A 21596-nucleotide genomic window follows, 5' to 3' on the forward strand; every position below is an offset into this window, starting at 1 on the left:
TATTATCCCCTTGATGTTTTGTTGGATCGTACTCGGACCGAAAAAAGGGCTGTGTGAACGAGCCCTTACTAGCAGACCTTGACCGTGTAACGAGTATAGGATGCCCGGGTCCTGTCACATAGCATTGCTCTGCGGCCACCATCTCCAGCCTCTAGAACAGCTCCTGCATCCATTTATCACCCTCTATAAGAACACAATAAACCTCAGTATTGCAACTTTTTGTGTGTGTGTGTGTGTGTGTGTGTGCCGCCTCCTTCTCCCCTCCCATCGCCTGCAGCTAAACAAATAAGATATATTACAGGGCGAATACGCCAGAGAGTCAGCGAGATAGAGGTAAAGCGAGAGCTGGCGAGGCGGAGCGGAAACAGTTAAAAAGTTCTAAAAAGTTTTGGAAACTTTTGACCAGCGGCAAAATGAAGAAAAGTTAGAGCGGAAAAAAGTTTAGAAAAGTTTAAAAAAGTTTTCAAAATTTTCCCAAATTTCAAGGATTTTTTTTTTGGTGGGAAGAGGAGGCAGGTAACAAGTGGTCGGAGTTCGGAGTCGATTTTCCCCTCCCTTTTGCCAAGCGAGAACACAGGAAACTGCGGTTTCCTTCGCTGTCTCTAGTAGCCGGACTGGGCCGGGGCTCAGGAGACGCTGCCAAGGCTGCACATGGGAAGGAGCGGCTGGCCCCTGTTTACAACATGCCTTCCTGCATCCCGAGGGGAAAGAGCCCGCACCAACATGCAGACCAAGGAGCTCATCGAGATCTCCATCCTCAGCTCCAAAGCCAAGGTGGACCTCCTCCGGCAACCTGCCTCCGAGAACCTGAGGAAGCTGAAGAAGAGGAAAGTGCTGGTAGAGCAGAAGAAGAAGCTGTCCGCCTGGATTCTGTTCTTGGCGCTGCTGGGCATCGTGCTCATGGTCATACATACCGAACTGCTGCGCTTCGCCAACTGCCAGGTAAGAGAACGTTTGCCCCCCTGATGAAGGAACGTTTCGCCACAGGTCCGGCTGCACCTTCACCAAACTTTTCACAAGTCAGAAGTTGTGATCGATGGAGATCCATATGCCTCCAGGCTCAACAGGGCACCATTCACACTCACTGATCCTCTTAAGGATGTCAGGAAAGGAGACACACTTTATTAATCATTTTATGGAATTGCCTTGTAAGGGATTTCCCAATATGATGTTATTACAGGTTACAGCTCAGTGAAGGGGCACAGGAGCAATAAGCTGGGTACAATATCCTGTGTATTCGTTCCTGCCTCAAACTGCTCAGAGCAACTGTATTAATGATTTTATGGAGTTGTCTCATAAGCGATTTCCTAATATGTTATTACAGGTTAAAGCTCCATGAAACGGTCGCAGGAGCGATCAGCCAGGCACAATATCCTGTGTATTCGTTCCTGCCTCAAACTGCTCAGAGCCACTTTATTAATGATTTTATGGAATTGCCTTGTAAGCAATTTCTTAATACCATGTTGTTACGGGGTACAGATCTCTGAAAGGAAGCGGGAACGAACAGCTGCGTGCGATATCCTGTATTCATTGCATTCTAACTAGCATAAAACTGCTCAGAGCAACTGTAATCATAATATTATGGAGTTGTCTCATAAGCGATTTCCTAAGATGATGTTACTACTGGTTACAGCTCCGCAAAGGGGCACAGGAGCGATCGGCTGGGTACAATATCCAGTATATTTTGTCTAGTTTCAAACTCCTCGGAGCTACTATAAGAATGACATTATGGAATTACCTTGTAAGCGATTTCTTTATATGATGTACAAGGTACAGCGCCCTAGAGAGGAAGAGGAGCGACCAGATGGGTACCATTTCCTTAACACTGTTTTTACTGTCTGACTTAAAACTGCTCAGAGAAACTTTTGTTAATGATGTTATGGAATTGCCTTATAAGCAGTTTCCTAATATCATGTTACTATGTTGGACAGAGAGAAGAGTGACCTGCTGGGTACAATATTCTGTATTCTGTCTTACTTAAAATTTCTCAGAGCTGCTTTATTAATGACATTATGGAATTGCCTTATAAGGGATCTCCTAATATGATGGTACTATTGGTACAACTCCCCTAAGGGACAGCGAGAAGAGTGACCATCTGGATATGATATCCTGTAATCTGTATGTTCTGCCTAACCTAAAACTGCTCAGAGCAACTGTAATAATGATATTATGGAGTTGTCTTATAAGCAATTCCCTAAGAATAATGTTATTACAAGTACACCTCGATGAAATAGCACAGAAACATCCAGTTGGATACATTTTCCTTTATCCTGTTTTTTATTTCTGACTTTAAACAGCTTAGAGAAACCTTCTTAATAATGTCATGGAATTGCTTTTTAAGCGATTTCCTAATATGATTTTACTATTCACACAAGGGACGGGAGAGAAGAGTGACTCGCTGGGTATGATGTCCTGTACTCTATGTACGCTGTCTTGCTTAAAATTGACCATTGCTACTTTATTAATGAAGTTATGGAATTACCTTATAAGCAATTGCCTGTAATGATGTTATTAGGAATACACAGTTATTATGAGTTTCGCAGGAGCCACCAGCTGGGTCCATATCCTGTATGGTGTCCAACCTCCAATTGTTCTGAGCAACTTTAAGAATATTATTCAATTACCTTATAAGTAATTTCCTAAAATGATGTAAAGGGTTACACCTGGGTACGACATTTTGTATTCAGTGTTCTCTGTCTAACTTCAATAAAATATTATGGAATTGCCTTTTAAGCAATTTCCTAATATGATATTATTACAGGTACAGCTCCTCGGAGGGGCACAGAAATGACCAGCTGGGTAGGATATCCTTTATTGTGAGAATTCTGTCTAACCTCAAACTGTTTAGAGCAATGTTAGTAACAGTATTATGGAATTACCATATAAGCAATTTCCCAAAGTGGTTTTATTACCAGTGCAGTGCTTCTGAAATATGACTCGGGAGAGTTAATATCTTGAGGAATTGCTATTTTAGCGATTTTCTTAGACGCTCAGTTCAACTGAGTGTTTTTTTTGGAGGCCGCCATTATTTCAGGTGCTTGCTGTAGCGTCAGGTCATTCTTGATGATGTAGCAGAGCCGAGCGGGAGAGTATTCTGCAATGAAAAAAAAAGAACGACACGCATGACCTGACGGACAGACTAAAGAATTCAATCTGGTGTAGCAGTGCTGAGTGTGTTATTTGGGTAAAGGAGAGGAAATAGTGAGCGCAAACTCGGCTCTGCTACATCAGCGCTTCATCTCTCTATTCCAAGTGTCTTTTCACACAAAAAAAAGCCCACTGAAGAGGCAGCGAAAATTCAGAGACGTGCCAAATGTCAAACTCCAAAAAAAGATTTACAGACCGAGTCTTTTTGGAGTTTGTCATTCGGCACGAGACTGAAATTTTGTTTTTATGCATTAGACTGTTGCATTTCTCGAACACATAAAGTCACAGAAGAAACAGCACAGTCGGCTCTGCTACATCTCTACATAAATCTACCGGCTGTTCGGCATTGTTCTTGCTGATGGCGTCCTGGCACGCTGACTTTCTGCTCCTTCCGTCACGTCTTGTGCCCTGAGCACGGACATTTCTTCCCAGTTTGTGGTGACATTTCCGTGCTTTGATATTTTTTATTGTGGACGACAGCCGCTAATACGCCTCGTCCGTGCGCATCGCACGCTGCGGGGTCTCAAGGGACCCCTCTAAGGGCCACATATATCTTGAAAAATTAGGACTTTTGCATAAGTCTTTATATAAAGTGAAAAAAATCACATTTGTTAAAAAAAAAAATGATAATACTTTCTTTAAAGGGAACCTGTCACCTTTTTGCAGCTCATAGCTCAAACACTAGGTGACAGGTTCCCTTTGAAGTGTATCTAAACTTTTACCAAAGTTTTGATATGTTGTTGCCCCCATTAAGTACTGTGTGTTGATCAGTGGGGGTCCGAATTCTGAGACCCCCACCGACCGCTCAAATCAATAGGTGGAAATTCTCAAATGATTTATGGACTTTGTATAGATCACTATGTGCATGTTCTTGGGTGGGTGATCCATGGGGGTCTTAGCACCTGGACCTTCCAGAGATATGCGTGCTCTTGGGTGGGTGGTCCATGGGTGTCTTATTACCTGGACCCCCCCAGAGATGTGCATGGTTTTGGGTGGGTGATCTATGGGGGTCTTATCACCTGGAACCACCCCAGAGATGTGCATGCTTTTGGGTGGGTGATCCATGGGGGTCGTATCACCTGGACCCCCCCAGAGATGTGCATGCTTTTAGGTGGGTGATCTATGGGGTCTTATTTCCTGGACCCCCCAGAGATGTGCATGCTCTTGAGTGGATGATCCATGGGTGTCTTATTACCTGGACCACCCAGAGATGTGCATGGTTTTGGGTGGGTGATCCATGGGTGTCTTATTATCTGGACCCCCAGAGATGTGCATGGTTTTGGGTGGGTGATCTATGGGGGTCGTATCACCTGGACCCACCCCAGAGATGTGCATGGTTTTAGGTGGGTGATCCATGGGGGTCTTAGCATCTGGACCCCCCAGAAATGTGCATGCTCTTGAGTGTGTGATCCATGAGGGTCTTATTACCTGGACCTCTCAGAGATGTGCATGCTGTTCGGTGGGTGATCCATGGGGGTCTTAGCACCAGGACCCCCACCAGAGATGTGTATGCTCTTGAGTGGGTGATCCAAGGGGGTTGTATCACCTGGACCCCCCCCAGAGATGTGCATGCTTTTGGGTGGGTGATCCATGGGGGTCTTAGCACCTGGTCCCCCCAGAGATGTGCATGCTCTTGAGTGGGTGATCCATGAGGATCTTAACACCTGGACCCCCAGAGATGTGCATGCTGTTCAGCGGGTGATCCATGGGGGTCTTAGCACCTGGACCCCCCACCAGAGATGTGTATGCTCTTGGGTGGTGGGTGGGTGATCCATGGGGTTTTATCATGTGGACCCTCCCCTGAGATGTGCATGCCTTTGGGTGGGTGAGCCATCGGGGTCTTATTACCTGGACCCCCCAGAGATGTGCATGCTCTTGGGTGGGTGATCCATGGAGGTCTTATTACCTGGACCCCCCAGAGATGTGCATGCTCTTGGGTGGGTGATCCATGGAGGTCTTATTACCTGGACCCCCCAGAGATGTGCATGCTCTTGGGTGAGTGATCCATGGAGGTCTTATTACCTGGACCCCCCAGAGATGTGCATGCTCTTGGGTGGGTGATCCATGGGTGTCTTATTATCTGGACCCCCAGAGATGTGCATGGTTTTGGGTGGGTGATCTATGGGGGTCGTATCACCTGGACCCACCCCAGAGATGTGCATGGTTTTAGGTGGGTGATCCATGGGGGTCTTAGCATCTGGACCCCCCAGAAATGTGCATGCTCTTGAGTGTGTGATCCATGAGGGTCTTATTACCTGGACCTCTCAGAGATGTGCATGCTGTTCGGTGGGTGATCCATGGGGGTCTTAGCACCAGGACCCCCACCAGAGATGTGTATGCTCTTGAGTGGGTGATCCAAGGGGGTTGTATCACCTGGACCCCCCCCCAGAGATGTGCATGCTTTTGGGTGGGTGATCCATGGGGGTCTTAGCACCTGGTCCCCCCAGAGATGTGCATGCTCTTGAGTGGGTGATCCATGAGGATCTTAACACCTGGACCCCCAGAGATGTGCATGCTGTTCAGCGGGTGATCCATGGGGGTCTTAGCACCTGGACCCCCCACCAGAGATGTGTATGCTCTTGGGTGGTGGGTGGGTGATCCATGGGGTTTTATCATGTGGACCCTCCCATGAGATGTGCATGCCTTTGGGTGGGTGAGCCATCGGGGTCTTATTACCTGGACCCCCCAGAGATGTGCATGCTCTTGGGTGGGTGATCCATGGAGGTCTTATTACCTGGACCCCCCAGAGATGTGCATGCTCTTGGGTGGGTGATCCATGGAGGTCTTATTACCTGGACCCCCCAGAGATGTGCATGCTCTTGGGTGAGTGATCCATGGAGGTCTTATTACCTGGACCCCCCAGAGATGTGCATGCTCTTGGGTGGGTGATCCATGGAGGTCTTATTACCTGGACCCCCCAGAGATGTGCATGGTGTTTGGTGGGTGATCCATGGAGGTCTTATTACCTGGACCCCCCAGAGATGTGCATGGTGTTTGGTGGGTGATCCATGGAGGTCTTATTACCTGGACCCGCACCAGAGATGTGCATGCTCTTGGCTTGGTGATCCATGGGGGTCTGAGCACCTGGACCCCCCAGAGATGTGCATGCTGTTTGGTGGGTGACCCATGGGGGTCTTAGCACCTGGATCCCCCAGAGATGTGGATGCTGTTGAGTGGATGATCCATGGGGGTTTGAGCACCTGGACCCCCTGAGCTCAGCAGTAGTTATCTGGAGGAGACTTTGGTTTTGTTCCAGTTCCTCGGCCATGTTCCAAGGCTTGTTATAGGGAATCTCCGGAAGGTGGCGCCAGAGAGAGAAAGCTATTCTATCTGCAGGAGGAGAGCTCATTTGCATAATTGTTTTCCCAGGGAGCATTGTCTGGTTGACGGTCTCTACAAGGAAAGCATTACTCCATTTTTTGACAAGCCGTAAATCAGTGGTGCTGATCGGGGCAGTTACTTCCCAAAGTTCAGTACAAAGGATTCTGCTCTGCACAATGTATGAACTTGTCCTATTCCCCCAACCGGGATCTTCATGGGGCCTATAATAAGGTCTGTCACCCTGATGTATCGTCCTCTGCGAGTCTGAATAGACTTGGGATAAAAGGAAGCGAATCCTGACTGCTAATTAGTAATATAGTGCGGTGCTGGCTCTCGTCTCCAGCATAGGCAGAGAGTAGGTGCAAATCCCAAGCGCTAAATCAGCCGATCAATATACACAAATAGGACGGCGGAGGAAAGCACTGCACACACTCACCATTGTACTGCCCGAAATCCTGCCGCTCACTGACTGCCTGCGACTTCAGGAGCAACAATGGGAACTGACATCAGAAGGGGACGGCAGCACAAGAGGTTATGAGGCAGCTGCACAGTGTCATATACAGAGGGGCTACAATGGTGGTGATTGTCTGTGGATGACGGGATTTCCAGACATTAAAGACAGTAATGAAAACTACTGCATAAAAAACAACCACACACTATTCTGTCAATGACGACATCTATTGCTAATGCTGTACTTATCCTGAGTTACATCCTGTATTATACCCCAGAGCTGCACTCATTATTCTGCTGGTGCAGTCACTGTGTACATACATTACTGATCCTGAGTTATATCCTGTATTACACTCCAGAGCTGCACTCACTATTCTGCTGGTACAGTCACTGTGTACATACATTACATTACTGATCCTGAGTTACATCCTGTATTATACTCCAGAGCTGCACTCACTGTTCTGCTGGTGCAGTCACTGTGTACATACATTACTGATCCTGTACTGATCCTGAGTTACATCCTGTATTATACCCCAGAGCTGCACTCACTAATCTGCTGGTGCAGTCACTGTGTACATACATTACATTACTGATCCTGAGTTACATCCTGTATTATACCCCAGAGCTGCACTCACTATTCTGCTGGTGCAGTCACTGTGTACATACATTACTGATCCTGAGTTATATCCTGTATTATACTCCAGAGCTGCACTCACTATTCTGCTGGTACAGTCACTGTGTACATACATTACATTACTGATCCTGAGTTACATCCTGTATTATACTCCAGAGCTGCACTCACTGTTCTGCTGGTGCAGTCACTGTGTACATACATTACTGATCCTGAGTTATATCCTGTATTATACTCCAGAGCTGCACTCACTATTCTGCTGGTACAGTCACTGTGTACATACATTACATTACTGATCCTGAGTTACATCCTGTATTATACTCCAGAGCTGCACTCACTGTTCTGCTGGTGCAGTCACTGTGTACATACATTACTGATCCTGTACTGATCCTGAGTTACATCCTGTATTATACCCCAGAGCTGCACTCACTAATCTGCTGGTGCAGTCACTGTGTACATACATTACATTACTGATCCTAAGTTACATCCTGTATTATACCCCAGAGCTGCACTCACTATTCTGCTGGTGCAGTCACTGTGTACATACATTACATTACTTATCCTGAGTTACATCCTGTATTATACTCCAGAGCTGCACTCACTATTCTGATGGTGCAGTCACTGTGTACATACATTACACTACTGATCCTGTACTGATCCTGAGTTAGATCCTGTATTATACTTCAGAGCTGCACTCACTATTCTGATGGTGCAGTCACTGTGTACATACATTACATTAGTGATCTTCTACTGATCTTGAGTTACATCCTGTATTATACTCCAGAGCTGCACTCACTACTCTGCTGGTGCAGTCACTGTGTACATACATTACATTACTGATCCTCTACTGATCCTGAGTTACATCCTGTATTATACTCCAGAGCTGGACACACAATTCTGCTGGTGCAGTCACTGTGTACATACATTACATTACTGATCCTGTTACCTCATGTATTATACTCCAGAGCTGCACTCACTATTCTGCCAGTGCAGTCACTGTGTACATACATTACATTACTGATCCTGAGTTACATCCTATATTATACTCTAGAGCTGCACTCACTATTCTACTGGTGGAGTCGCTGTGTACATACATTACTTTACTGATCCTGAGTTACATCCTGTAGATCTTTTATTATAAAAATGAAAACCATAACAATAATAATAACAGAAACAAAACAAAAATATCAGCAAGAAAAATAATCTATATAATGAACACTGGTCCAGCCGCTCATTCTCTCCTGTCACACATATTATACATATATACAGAATAATAACTAATACTAAGTACTTACACCTTCTGGTCCGGTCACCAAACTAATAACAAACAAATAAAATAAACAATAGCAAACAAAAACTATATACATACATTTTTTTTTAAAAATGTTTAAATAAAATAACCACAAACTATACAAATATATACAATACTAAGCTAATCACCATCCGACACTCAAGCCCACCATTCCCAACCCCCGCACTGACCTAAGAGCTGGTCCTCTGTCTCTTGCCTCAGTCCATGTCCAACATCCATAGGCCAGATCAGGCAGTGCCAGTTTTTCCCTCAAACACCCCAGTGTCCCATAAGCCCCCGTTACACACTGCGATATCGCTAGCAATATCGCTGTAAAGTCACCGATTTTGTGACGTTACAGCGATATTGCTAGCAATATCGCTGCATGTGATACTTACCTCCGACCGGCTCCCCCGCTGGTTATCGCTGATCGCGCGAGAACGTCCTGGACCATTCCTCGTCGGCCACTTCCTGCGGCGCTTCCTGCTGTGAAGACGAGCGACGCGTGGAGCCGGGCGGGAGGACACAGCATCGCCGCATCTGACAGGTAAGTAGCAATCCCCGTCCCCAGCGATGTCGCTGGTGAGATCTGCCTGAGTGGCAGCTCACTAGCGACCACCTAGCGATTCACCAGCGATCCTGACCGCGTCATATCGCTGGTCGGGATCGCTGGTGAGTCGCTAGGTGTAACGGTACCCATAGTCCCACAAGATAAACCCACCTCCCCCCTTTTCCCAACACCCAATTTAACACCTACACCCAAATCTATATACAATATATACAGAAACAAACACTACAATAACCACAAATCACAAAGCCCAAGTTTGGCGCTTGCAACCCTACATGACTGTATACTTATCAAACAAAACAAAAACCTACATTGTCAGCATCAGCCCACCACCAGGAAAGATGACCTGACTATGTCACGCTAAAAGAAAAGCCCCTCCAGAGGAGAGCAGCCCTACATGTGCCCAGTCTCTCATACTCCAGAGAGCGCACCTTCACCAGATCACGGAGTATGGTCCTAAACACATCGTCCACTGGGAGGATTTTCAATTGCATCGATACTAAGCATCGTGCGTTCCACGTATGATCCCTAACCACTGCGATAACTAGAAATAAGGTGCAGCGGTTCTGACCACCAAGGTCTCCGAATGCTCCATAGGCCCATTCTGCATAGGAGAGACCGGCCAGCTGAGACCAGCCAATGGAGGCGCCCACCTGTTGTACACCTCTGTGTTGAAGGGACAACGAAGCAGGAAGTGGTCCATGGTTTCCAGCACAATACCACAATGCTCCCGAGGACAGTTCCTGTCCTCAGAGCTCCTACATTCAGATTGTCCCTTACACACAGTTTCCCATGGAAGCAGCACCAAGCCAAGTCCCAAAACTTCGAGGGGATCCTGATAGAATTCAAGAGATGCTAACTGCACCCCAAGATCCAGAATTGGGCAATCCCTGAGTGCCAAAGGCCTCTGGAAATGGGTCAACAGAACCCTATTGTCAAGGAGTTTCCTTGGCAGAGTCCTGATCTCCCACATTCCCAGACTCCACTGGCACATTACCTTCAGAACCAAGGTAGCATAATCTGGAAGATGTCCATGCGGTGTGCAAAGATTCTACACTTGCCCTCCTGTCTCCCTGGAAAAAAGGTTGAAACCATCCCCTAGGAGAATACCCATGGAAGAGCCCTCTCCAGAGGTTTGCAATATTGATCTTAATAAAGGTATCCACAAGGTATCCACAAAGAATACCACAGGGTTGACCATACCCAACCCTCCTAGTCTCCTCGTACAGTAAGTAACCTCCCTCTTGACCAGGTTCAGTCTATTCCCCCACAAAAGTTGGAAGAACAAAGTGTAGACCCGAGTCCAGAGAGACTCCGGCAAGATGCACACACTGCCCTGATAAATCAGTAAAGGGAGCAGGTAAGTTTTGATCAGGTTTACCCTTTCCTCAAGGGTCAAAGACCAACCCTTCCATTGGTTCACCTTCTGAGTGGCGATCTCTAGCCTGCTGTCCCAATTTTGTTTGGGGTAATTCCCCCTGGACAAATTCGATGCCAAGGACTTTTGCAGAGACTTTGGGTCCTGGAAGAGTGCCCAGGAGATCAAAACCAGGATCTCCTATTCCCAGCCAGAGAGTCTCACACTTATCCCAGTTGATCTTGGACCCGGATGCTTCTGAGTAGCGATCTACCTCTGACATCAACCACTCCACCTCCTTGTGAGAGGAAACAAAAACAGTGACATCATCGGCATACGCCACCATCCTCAGAGTGGCTACCGGTGCTGCCTGATCCATCCCGATCCCGGCCAACGGTCCACACTCCTAAGTGGGTCAATTGCAAACACGTATAGCAGGGGGCTCAAGGGACAACCCTGGCAAACACCAGATCCAACCTCAAAAGAGCTGCCAATCCAACCGTTCACAAGCAGGAAACTCTCTTCCCCACCATACAAGGTCTTAAGCCAATCAACAACCCCCCCAGCAGGCCATATCTCAGAAGGACCAACTATAGGTACTCATGATTAACCCGATCAAATGCTTCTGTCAAAACATCAAGAGAGGGGTCAACCCCCTGGTTCGGGGATGGCATCAGCCACGAAAGCGGACATCTCATCCCAATCAAGATCCCTCTTCCCTAAGAGGTGCGAGTTGAAGGATCTGACAACCTCCAGGATCCCTGATCTGGATCGCCTCAGGGACCCCACAGTGTCAACCAGTCCTGTAACCACTTTACTATTCACTGACATCTTGCAGTTTCTGTAAGGGTCGGGGGACCGGTACTTCCCGTAATCCCTCTCAAAAACCAAAGATGCGTGTCTATTGTACTGACACCTCATAAGGAAATATTTCACTCTGGAGATCTCCTCGCGGCTACCTCCATTTGAGACAAGATGCTCGAGTTTCCTCCTCAGACCCTGATACAGGCGGTACATGTTCAGACTTCTGAGGCTCGAGAGCTGATGGAAGAATCTCACCACCCTTTTCTTGAACATCTCCCTCCACTCTGACTTACTACTACAAAGATCCAGTAAGGGTACCTGGCTCTAAAGAAAATCCTCAAAAGGACTGTCTTAGCTCCGCTTCTTCCTAGAGAGACAAATTGAGCCTCCAAAAGCATTTTCCCATCCAGAGGGTCTCTGTAACATTCAGAGAAAACAAAATTAAACAGTGGTCAGAGAACTCCACCTCAACAACAGACACTGCTGAAGAGACAGCTTCCTCCTTTAAATAAAACCTATCTATTCTGGACCTTCAGTTACCTCTATGATAGGTGAACCCCTCGTGGTCTGGGGTGTGCCTAATGTGGACATCCACCAGACGAGCCTCACTAGCTATACTATTAAGGGCAACGCTATCATAAGTCAGCTTGTCTCTGGAACCTCCTCTATCTTGGGGCCTCGTAACAGTATTGAAGTTCCCTCCAAAGACAACCTGACGACTTCTAAAAAGGTAGAGCTTGATCCTCATAAAGAGACACTTCCGGTCCCACTTAGATTGTGGACCATAGATGTTAATAAGCCGTAGCTCTTATCCCTTCATGAGGACATCTAAGATCAAGCACATCCCCATTTCTAACTCAATAACCCGTCGGCATTCCACCGGTGTGGTAAAAAGGACCGCCACTATGCTATACAGCTCGGCCGCAGGAGACCAATAAGAGGGCCCGAGTCTCCACTCCCTTTTGGCTTTAAACACGTCTGCTATGTTTGGCAGCCTCATCTCTTGCAAAAATAAAATGTCAGCTTCAACACGACTGAGAAAATCAAAGGCCGCAAATCTGGCTGTGTTTGACCTTATGCTGGCGACATTAATGGATGCCAGCGTCAACAGAGTGGGTACCGCCATCAATGGTGATTGAGTTAGATGGCTTTCTTCTTCCCACTACCCTTATCCTCTGCCTCAGAGGAATCCTTCCCCCTCTTTAATGACACAGAGGTGTCCATTCCCACGTGTTTTTTCTTTTTGTCGTCCTCGTCTTTGGACTCTGGGCCAGTCCCTCCCTCCAAGGACCTTACATTTCCAGAAGAAGGAGACGCGGCACCCCCTGTAGGCCCCGCCAAAGCCGGAATCTCAACCTTAGCTTCCTCCTCAGAGAAAGAGATATTCTCAAGGGCTTGGAACCGGTTATAAAAACCAACCAGAGGAGAGTCAGTTTTCCCTTTCTTAGCTACCTTGGTCAGAGCGGAAAGCAAACAAAAAGGAGAAACTGGGGGAAAGAGGACGGCAATCAAACAGAGAAGTCTCTTAGACAAAATTCTATATATTCTTCCAAAATCCCCACAGACTATGTAATACTACTTAGGACAGTCAAAAAACTGAACAGAGCATACCACACTAAAACCATTGACCATAAGTCCTGATATAAAATGGTATATTTTATTAATTATATAATAAAAACAAAGTTTTTTACAATAGTAGCAAAACATCAATGTATAGATATAATTACATCATCATTACATAAAATAGAGGGGTGTTACTATCCAATTGGATGGGACCATACTAGTAATAAACACCTTGCTGGAAAAATAAGGTGCAACACAAATAAATACTGAATATTGTTTAAAAACGTGTGACATAATTATTACCACCAAAAATATGTTAAGCAATTAATTCCACCAAAATGTAATTGTGAAAAGAAAAGGGGGAGACAGGGCGCTTCCAATGCGTAGGTCTGTATGGAAAGTAGATGAGTGCACAGCAAGTGTTAGGCTCACCTGATAGGGTTGTGAGAGTCACAACACCTATAATCGCATAAAACAGCTGCAGCAGTCTGCACGAGGTCCAAGGACTTGGTACAAAGAGAAGGCTGGTAGTGCAATAAGAGACTGCGCTGCTGTGGTAGAATTCAAGATATCTTTATTGGCAATAAAGATATCTTGAATTCTACCACAGCAGCGCAGTCTCTTATTGCACTACCAGCCTTCTCTTTGTACCAAAATGTAATTCACATATGCGTGCAAATCCAACCAATATATAATAATATAATTGTATAGTGATGAAAGGTATAAAAAATAATAAAGTGCAAATATAAGTGCAGTTTAATAAAAGACCAGCAGGTGTCTCAGTACCGATTGTATAATGAACGGTTACCAATCGTAGTATCCACATCCATCCATATATGTAAGCAAGGTGTATCCTAGCTTCGGACAATCATTAAAACCCGCAGCAAAAAATTCAAAGTATCACTTGTATATAAAGTTACAACTTACAGGTTATGAGATTTCTGATCGCCTAGGGATAGTCGCCCCTCCCCAACGCGCGTTTCGGCCTCTAGCCTTGGTCAGAGCGGGAGAAGATGATTTATCTCCCTTCTTTCTCTTCTTTTTGGTGCCAAACTTACGCTTGTACTCTAGCCACTGCCTATTATCCTCCTCCATACTTTCATGATGTGAGGATCCTCCTGACCTCCTCGTATAACTCATCATCCATCGGGGCCTCAGCAGCAAGACTGGCATCAAGGATGGGCCACCTCAGTAGCCCGGGGCTTGGCCAGCTCCCTCTCCTCTCTTCGCTTGTCTAGACGCCTAAGCTGGGCAGGTGACTTTTTATTGCTTTTCCTCCTTGGCCCCTCAGCTCCCTCACCCCTGCTAGTCCCTTCCCCAGCAGAATCAGCCTCATGGCTTTCACCCACTGGGGTCATGACTACATTAGCGAAGGAGCGAGGACAACGGCTGAATGGATGACCTAAGTCACCACACAGGTGGCAACTAATCTCCACACAAGATGCAGCAAGATGGCTGATATCCCCACACAGTGCATACTTCTGAACAGTGCAGTTTGCACTGAAGTGTGTGGGGGTCGCTGTACTTGTGACAGAGCTTTGGTTGCCCCTGGTAGAAGACCTGAATACGATCCTTACCCAGGAAGGCAGATGAAGGAATGTGGGCAACCGTACCACCTGAAAGCTTAAGTTTTACCATAAACGTCCAGGCCCCTGACCAGATACCATACTCGTCACGGTTTTTCTTTGGTATCTCCACCACTTCTCCATATTGGCCAAGCCACATCATGATGTCATAACAAGATAGTGACTCATCATCACGGTCACTTTCCTTAGTTTTGGTGAGACATTGTCTGAATGGCGAAGTCTCGCCAGGCGGGCTCATTTTTTGCCAACTCATAATTCAAACAGAAGAGCTCAAGCCCCTCTGGCTGAACAAAGCTGACATCAAACTCGGGTGTGGAATAAGGATGTATCAAGGCATAGATGTCAATTGCCTTGAAGGCCATCCTCAGTAGGAGCTCCACAACCTTAGAACTTGGAGGACATGCATCAATGACCCTCCACTAAAGACGGACCACATTCCTACGCACACTACCCGGCCTGGCTGTTGGGAGGGACCACACTGTGTCCCCCCTTTTTGCTCTTAGAATGCCCCGAGGCCATGCCTCTCTATCCAGATGGATAGATCAACCTCTCAACCTTCTACCATTAGTTATCTCTCCCCCTTTTTTAAAGCCTCCAGGAGACACCACTGAAACATGCCGTCCCAAGAGCCCGGAGACGAGGAGCATGCTCTACTTCCCCCGGAGGTGACAGTGGCATAACTCCTGATGGGTTTTGCCACCACCGGGGGGGCAACCGGACCAGTGACCACATCAACACCACTATTCCCCACCTCCATAACCCCCTCACCCTCCACCAAACCAGCAACCACACCAATAGACAAAGAAATTTCCTCATCCACACCTCTCACCACATTCACTCCTTCTGGACCAGTGACAACAGGGGGTGACATTTTGACCTCCGCATCATCAGGCACAAGGGGCTCAGTCTCCTCCACAGAACTGGAGGCGATCTCACCCCTTGACTTACGTGTGCCCTCCACATCATCAGTTGGTAATTTTCGTTGCTTCACTGTTGATACCAGGCGCTGCTGATCTTTTGCCATTGTGAGGCAAAGCTGATCCTTTATATTAAGATCTTGCTGACCAGCGGCGCCAACACAGAATAGAACTTTGGGAGGACCGGAATTACCTGCCCCAGAAACCCCCTCACACTGCCACTACTTCTCAACTAAGTGATCAGCGGTAACAGTATTCAGGGGCACTGAGGCTACTGGAGCTGCCCCTGACACTGGGCCACTGCCCCCTCCCACTGAGGAGCAAACCACAGCATCGTGGCCTGTTCGTTCGCCTGCCACCGGGCTGCCCTCACTGTCCAGCCTCTCGGCTGATGCACCTCCTGCTAGAGATGGAGCTCTGCACCTCACTACCGTGCTCTGTACTCTCCCCGTGACTTTGCACTGGATCCACAGCAGAACCCAGGCTGGGCTGGGCTGGGCTGGGCAACTGAGCTTATACAGCGAGCAGACCCTGCAGCTGACTCAGAGGGTACAGGGAGGGGGGCATATACATAGCTTACTGCTTCCTGCAGCTTTGGCTTGGTCTTGGTTGCCTTTTTCTTCTGGCCCCCAGGTGCCTCCTCTGGTAAATCGTCACCAAGATGGAAATTCTAAAGGTACACTGGGGACTCCAGGAGCTTGATCTCTGCCATTAGTGCCCCTCCCTGGCCACTGTTATCACTGTCCTCCCGAGAGCCAGAAGAACTGCGACCAGATGTCTATGTCACCTGTCCTGCAGGGAGCTTGCTGCATGTGGCATGTGGGTGACTTTGCAGGCTGCCAGGTGGGGCTTTCTGTTGGTCATCATCATCATCATCATCCAGCTGGCTCTCAGGCTGCAGCCCCATCTGCCTTTGCTCTCTGTTATCAGCCATTTCTCTGAATCTGTCCTTATTCAGTAACATAGTAACATAGTTTTGAAGGCTGAAGGAAGACCTTATGTCCATCTGGTTCAGCCTATTTTTAGTGCAGCTGTTCTGCATTGTTGATCCTGGGGAAGGAAAAAAACCCCACAGAGAAGAAGCCAATTTTCTCCATAGGGAAACAAATTCCTTCCCCTAAGCTGGGTCAACCATCTACCTATAATATTATGCTATTCATAACCTTCTATACTGTTACAAGAAAAGCATCCATTCCTTTCCTAAATTCATTCAGTGAGTTGGCCATCACCACTTCCTCAGGAAGAGAATTCCAGAGCCTCACTGCTCTTACCGTGAAGAACCCTCTTCTATGCTGGTGCAGAAATTGTCTTTCCTCCAAACGAAGAGAATGCCCCCTTGTTCTTGTCACAGTCCTTGGTACAAACAGTTCATTGGAGAGATCTCTGTATTGCCCTCTGATATACTTGTACATATATATTAGGTCTCCCCTAAGTCTTCTCTTTTCTAGAGTAAATAGACCTAATTTTGCTAACCTTTCTGGGTATTGTAGTGAACCAACTCCATTTATCATTTTAGTAGCCCGCCTTTGAACCCTTTCAAGTTCAGTAATGTCTTTCTTGAGCACCGGCGTCCAAAATTGCATACAATACTCCAAGTGTGGTCTGACGAGTGATTTGTACAGAGGGAGAATTATGTTTTCATCTCATGTCCCCAGACCGCTTCTAATGCATCCCATGACCCTATTTGCTTTGGTGGCAGCTGCCTGACACTGGGCACTCCAATTTAGCTTCTTATTGACTAAGATGCCTAAGTCTTTTTCCATGTCTGATTTCCTCAGCAGTTCCCCATTTAGTAAGTAATTGTAGCATCTGTTTCTCCTTCCCATGTGCATAACCTTACACTTATCTGTGTTAAACCTCATTTGCCATTTTTCAGCCCAATTCACCAATTTACTCAAATCTGTCTGTAGTTGCAAACTGTCCTCCTATGTGTTAACTACCTTACATAGTTTTGTATCATCTGCAAATACTGATATTTTACTGTGTAAGCCATCCACTAGATCATTAATAAATATATTAAATAGTAGGGGGCCCAATACAGAACCCTGTGGTACCCCACTAGTAACCCTGGCCCAATCTGAGTATGCCCCATTAATAACCACTCTTTGCTTTCTATCACTAAGCCAGCTACCTACCCATCTACACACATTTTCCCCTAGCCCAAGCTTTCTCATCTTACTTACCAATCTTTTATGTGGGACAGTGTCAAATGCTTTAGAGAAGTCAAGATAAATGACATCCAATGATTCTTCTTGGTCCATTTGATAGCTTACATCATAGAAGCTGATCAGGTTAGTATGACAGGAGCGATCCTTCATAAATCCATGTTGATATGGAGTTAAACATTTATTAACATTGAGATATTCCATAATGGTATCCCTTAGAAACCCTTCAAAAATTTTACCCACAACAGATGTTAAGCTTACTGGCCTATAGTTTCCAGGTTCCCTGTTACACCCCTTTTTGAATATTGGTACCACATTTGCTTGCCGCCAATCAAAAGGAACAGACCCTGTTTCTATAGAGTCTTTAAATATAAGGAATAGAGGCCTGTCTATCACATTACTTAACTCCCTTAATACCCGAGGGTGAATGCCATCAGGGCCTGGTGATTTGTCAATTTTAATCTTACTAAGGCGGTTCTGCACTTCTTCCTGGGTTAGGCAGGTAATACTTAATGGGGAGTTTACATTATCACTCTGCATTTCCCCTGGCAAATCCTTTTCCTGTTTGAACACTGTTGAGAAAAAAGTATTTAAAACATTTGCTTTTCCCACATCGCTCTCTATGATTTCACCCTCATTGTTCTTTAAAGGGCCGACACCATCAATTTTAATCATTTTACTGTTTATATAATTAAAGAATAGTTTGGGGTTTGTTTTACTTTCCTTAGCAATGAGTCTCTCAGTTTCCACTTTTGCTAAATGTATTCGTTTTTTACACATTTTATTTTTTTCTCTATAACTTTTTAATGCTTCTTCATTGCCTTCTTGTTTTAGCTTCCTAAATGCCTTGTTCTTGTTATTTATTGCCCTTTTTACATCCTTATTTAGCCACATTGGTGTTCTCCTGTTCCTAGCCCTTTTATTTCTGTACGGTATAGCTAGCTCGCAGTGGGTGTGTAAAACTGATTTAAATATTTCCCATTTATTTTCTGTGCTCCTATTTTTGAGGACATTGTCCCAATCAATTCGGCGAAGGTCCTCTCTAAGCTGATCAAACTTTGCTTTCCTGAAATTCAGCGTTTTCGTAACCCCCTTCCAGGGCACCTTACTGAAGGACAAGTGGAATTGTATTATATTGTGGTCACTGTTCACTAGGTGCCCATCGACTCAGACTTCTGTTATTCTATCTGGCCTGTTGCTTAAAATTAAGTCCAGAAGGGCTGTCCCTCTAGTTGGGCCCTGCACACGTTGTGACAGATAATTATCCTTGGTCACTGACAGAAATTGGTTTCCTTTCTGAGATACGCAGGTTTCTGTTTCCCAGTCTATGTCGGGGTAGTTGAAGTCCCCCATAATAATCACCTCATTGTGATTTGCTGCTATGTCTGTTTGTTTCAATAATAGATTTTCAGTGGTTTCTGTTATATTTGGTGGCTTATAACAAACCCCTATGAGGATTTTATTACTTTTCTCTCCTTGTATCTCCACCCATAGAGACTCCTCCTCTTCATTTCCCTCTTGTATATCTTCTCTTAGTGTGGGCTTTAAAGTGGACTTTATATATAGACAGACTCCACCCCCTTTCCTTTTTTTACGATTCCTCCTAAACAAATCATATCCTTGCAAGTTAGCCGCCCAGTCATAGCTGTCGTCTAACCATGTCTCAGTTATTCCTACTATGTCGTATTTTTCCTCATACATTACCAACTCCAGATCTTCAATCTTATTGGTCAGGCTTCTTGCGTTGGTCAGCATGCAGGAAAGAAGTTTTGCTTCATTTTTCTTAGCTTCCTTCTATTCTTTAAATGGTCCACTTTTTTCTCTAAGGTATGCTTTCCTCACCTCCAGCTCATTAATTTCAAACTTCAGCCTCTTTACCTCTGCCTGGAACTGATACTTCCTCGGTTTGGAGGCACCTGCAGCTTTGGCGCTTGTGCAGCGCAGCTCCTCCTGTAACCTCCTCAGGGTCTTACTTGCCTCTTCATACTCTCGGAGGTGGCTCATGACCCAGGAGGCAAATGTGGATACAGACTCCTTGGGTCTCTGCAGCCCCCAATCTTCCTCAGTGAGGTCAGCCTCACCTCCGTGGGCACTCAGCTTTCCTCCGGAAGGACCGCCATCATGCACGCTTGCAGGCTTCTCCTCCATGTTGGAAGCCTTGCGACTTCTCGGTGTTTCTGCAGACACAGGTGGGAGTAGGAGCCACATTGCTGTGACTCCTGGTGGAGCGTCTCACCCCCAAGTCCTCTGATGTGCAGGCCAGTTGCTGGTTTCTCCTGCTCCCCGCCGGCCTGGACTGGGAAACAGAAGCCTGGGACTTGGCTCCACTGCTCATCCCAGGTAATCCACTCCCTCCCTGAGTAAAAGAGAGACCAGGTCCCCGGGTGGAGAGATGGTGGTTCTCAGGAGCTCAGGAGCAAACAACAGGATCAGCAGTGAACACACCCACAATTAGCACAATGAGCAGCAGCTGAGCAGAGCTGCACTCACTATTCTGCTGGTGCAGTCACTGTGTACATACATTACTGATCCTGTACTGATCCTGAGTTACTTCCTGTATTATACTCCAGAGCTGCACTCACTATTCTGCTGGTGCAGTCACTATGTACATACATTACATTACTGATCCTGAGTTACATCCTGTATTACACTCCAGAGCAGCACTCACTATTCCGCTGGTGCAGTCACTGTGTACATTACATTACTGATCCTGAGTTACATCCTGCATTATACTCCAGAGCTGCACTCACTATTCTGCTGGTGCAGTCACTGTGTACATACAGTACATTACTGATTCTGTACTGATCCTGAGATACATCCTGTATTATACTCCAGAGCTGCACTCACTATTCTACTGGTGCAGTCACTATGTACATACATTACATTACTGATCCTGAGTTACATCCTGTATTACACTCCAGAGCTGCATTCACTAATTTGCTGGTGGAGTCACTGTGCACATACATTACACTACACCTTTCCTCTCCACCTGTATAGAACATTATATTTACATTGCATTGAAGGCATATTCTCGTGTCGTCATATTGTATGTCACCTTCCTTATGTACAGGGTAACTGCCCATCACAGGCACACAGGGCAGGTGCTGGATTCCATTGATTTCTCTGTTATGTTTTAGAACTTGTTTCTCCGGTTGTTCTGTTGGAAACTTTGGGGAAACTTTGATTCATGTGTATTGTAGAATTCTATAGACTCTTTATCTTTACCCTCTCGGATCTCTAAATCTTTACATTTTTCCTACCTTTGCATAAATAGTGAGATTTCCCTGTTGTTTAGAATTGGTTATACATGTAATACTTATACACAATTACACTTGTGCTGCATTTATCGCTATTTGGGCCCAGCCTTAGATTGAATGTCACTCTTTGGGGAATCTAATGATTTGGCTGAGGATAGGATACACTTTTATCCATTCTCCATCTCCTGTTATGCCGACATCCAGAATACCTTCCTCCATGGGATGAGTGGATCCAGCACTCATGGAGCCGTTATCACATTATCCCAAGGGGCATCGCTGGTGGAAGACCCCCATATTCGCTTACATAAGACACAGCCCGTGAACTTGGACTATAATTTACACACGGAAGGGAAGAAAGAGTCTTCTGTTATTACGATGGAAATGAGACCCAGAATTTGCATGACGTAGGCAGGGAAAGCAGTCAGTATAAAACACACATCAGATGTTATGACCTGCTATAGGGTCGGATGGCATCACTTGAGTATCAGGGGGCATTATAGAGAACATGAGGATTTGGGTACCACCTTTAAGAGAACCTG

The 21596-nt window shown here is 46.0% G+C and overlaps 1 protein-coding gene across 2 annotated transcripts in view; it reads left to right on the forward strand.

Moving 5' to 3' along the window:
* Positions 1-304: 304 nt before the first annotated feature.
* KCNN4 (potassium calcium-activated channel subfamily N member 4) overlaps positions 305-21596 on the forward strand; it is an 87013-nt gene continuing 65721 nt past the window's right edge. Inside the window, exon 1 of one of the 2 annotated variants that reach the window (XM_073570630.1) lies at positions 305-942. In XM_073570630.1, coding sequence (XP_073426731.1) covers positions 652-942 — 291 coding nt within the window. In that variant the 5' untranslated portion in view covers positions 305-651. The remainder of the gene's footprint in view (positions 943-21596) is intronic. The other variant, XM_073570631.1, reaches the window with a different exon arrangement.

The sequence above is a fragment of the Dendrobates tinctorius genome, unplaced genomic scaffold, assembly GCF_039654945.1.
Source record: "Dendrobates tinctorius isolate UK_male_01 unplaced genomic scaffold, ASM3965494v1 ptg000028l, whole genome shotgun sequence".
Lineage (NCBI taxonomy): Eukaryota > Metazoa > Chordata > Amphibia > Anura > Dendrobatidae > Dendrobates > Dendrobates tinctorius.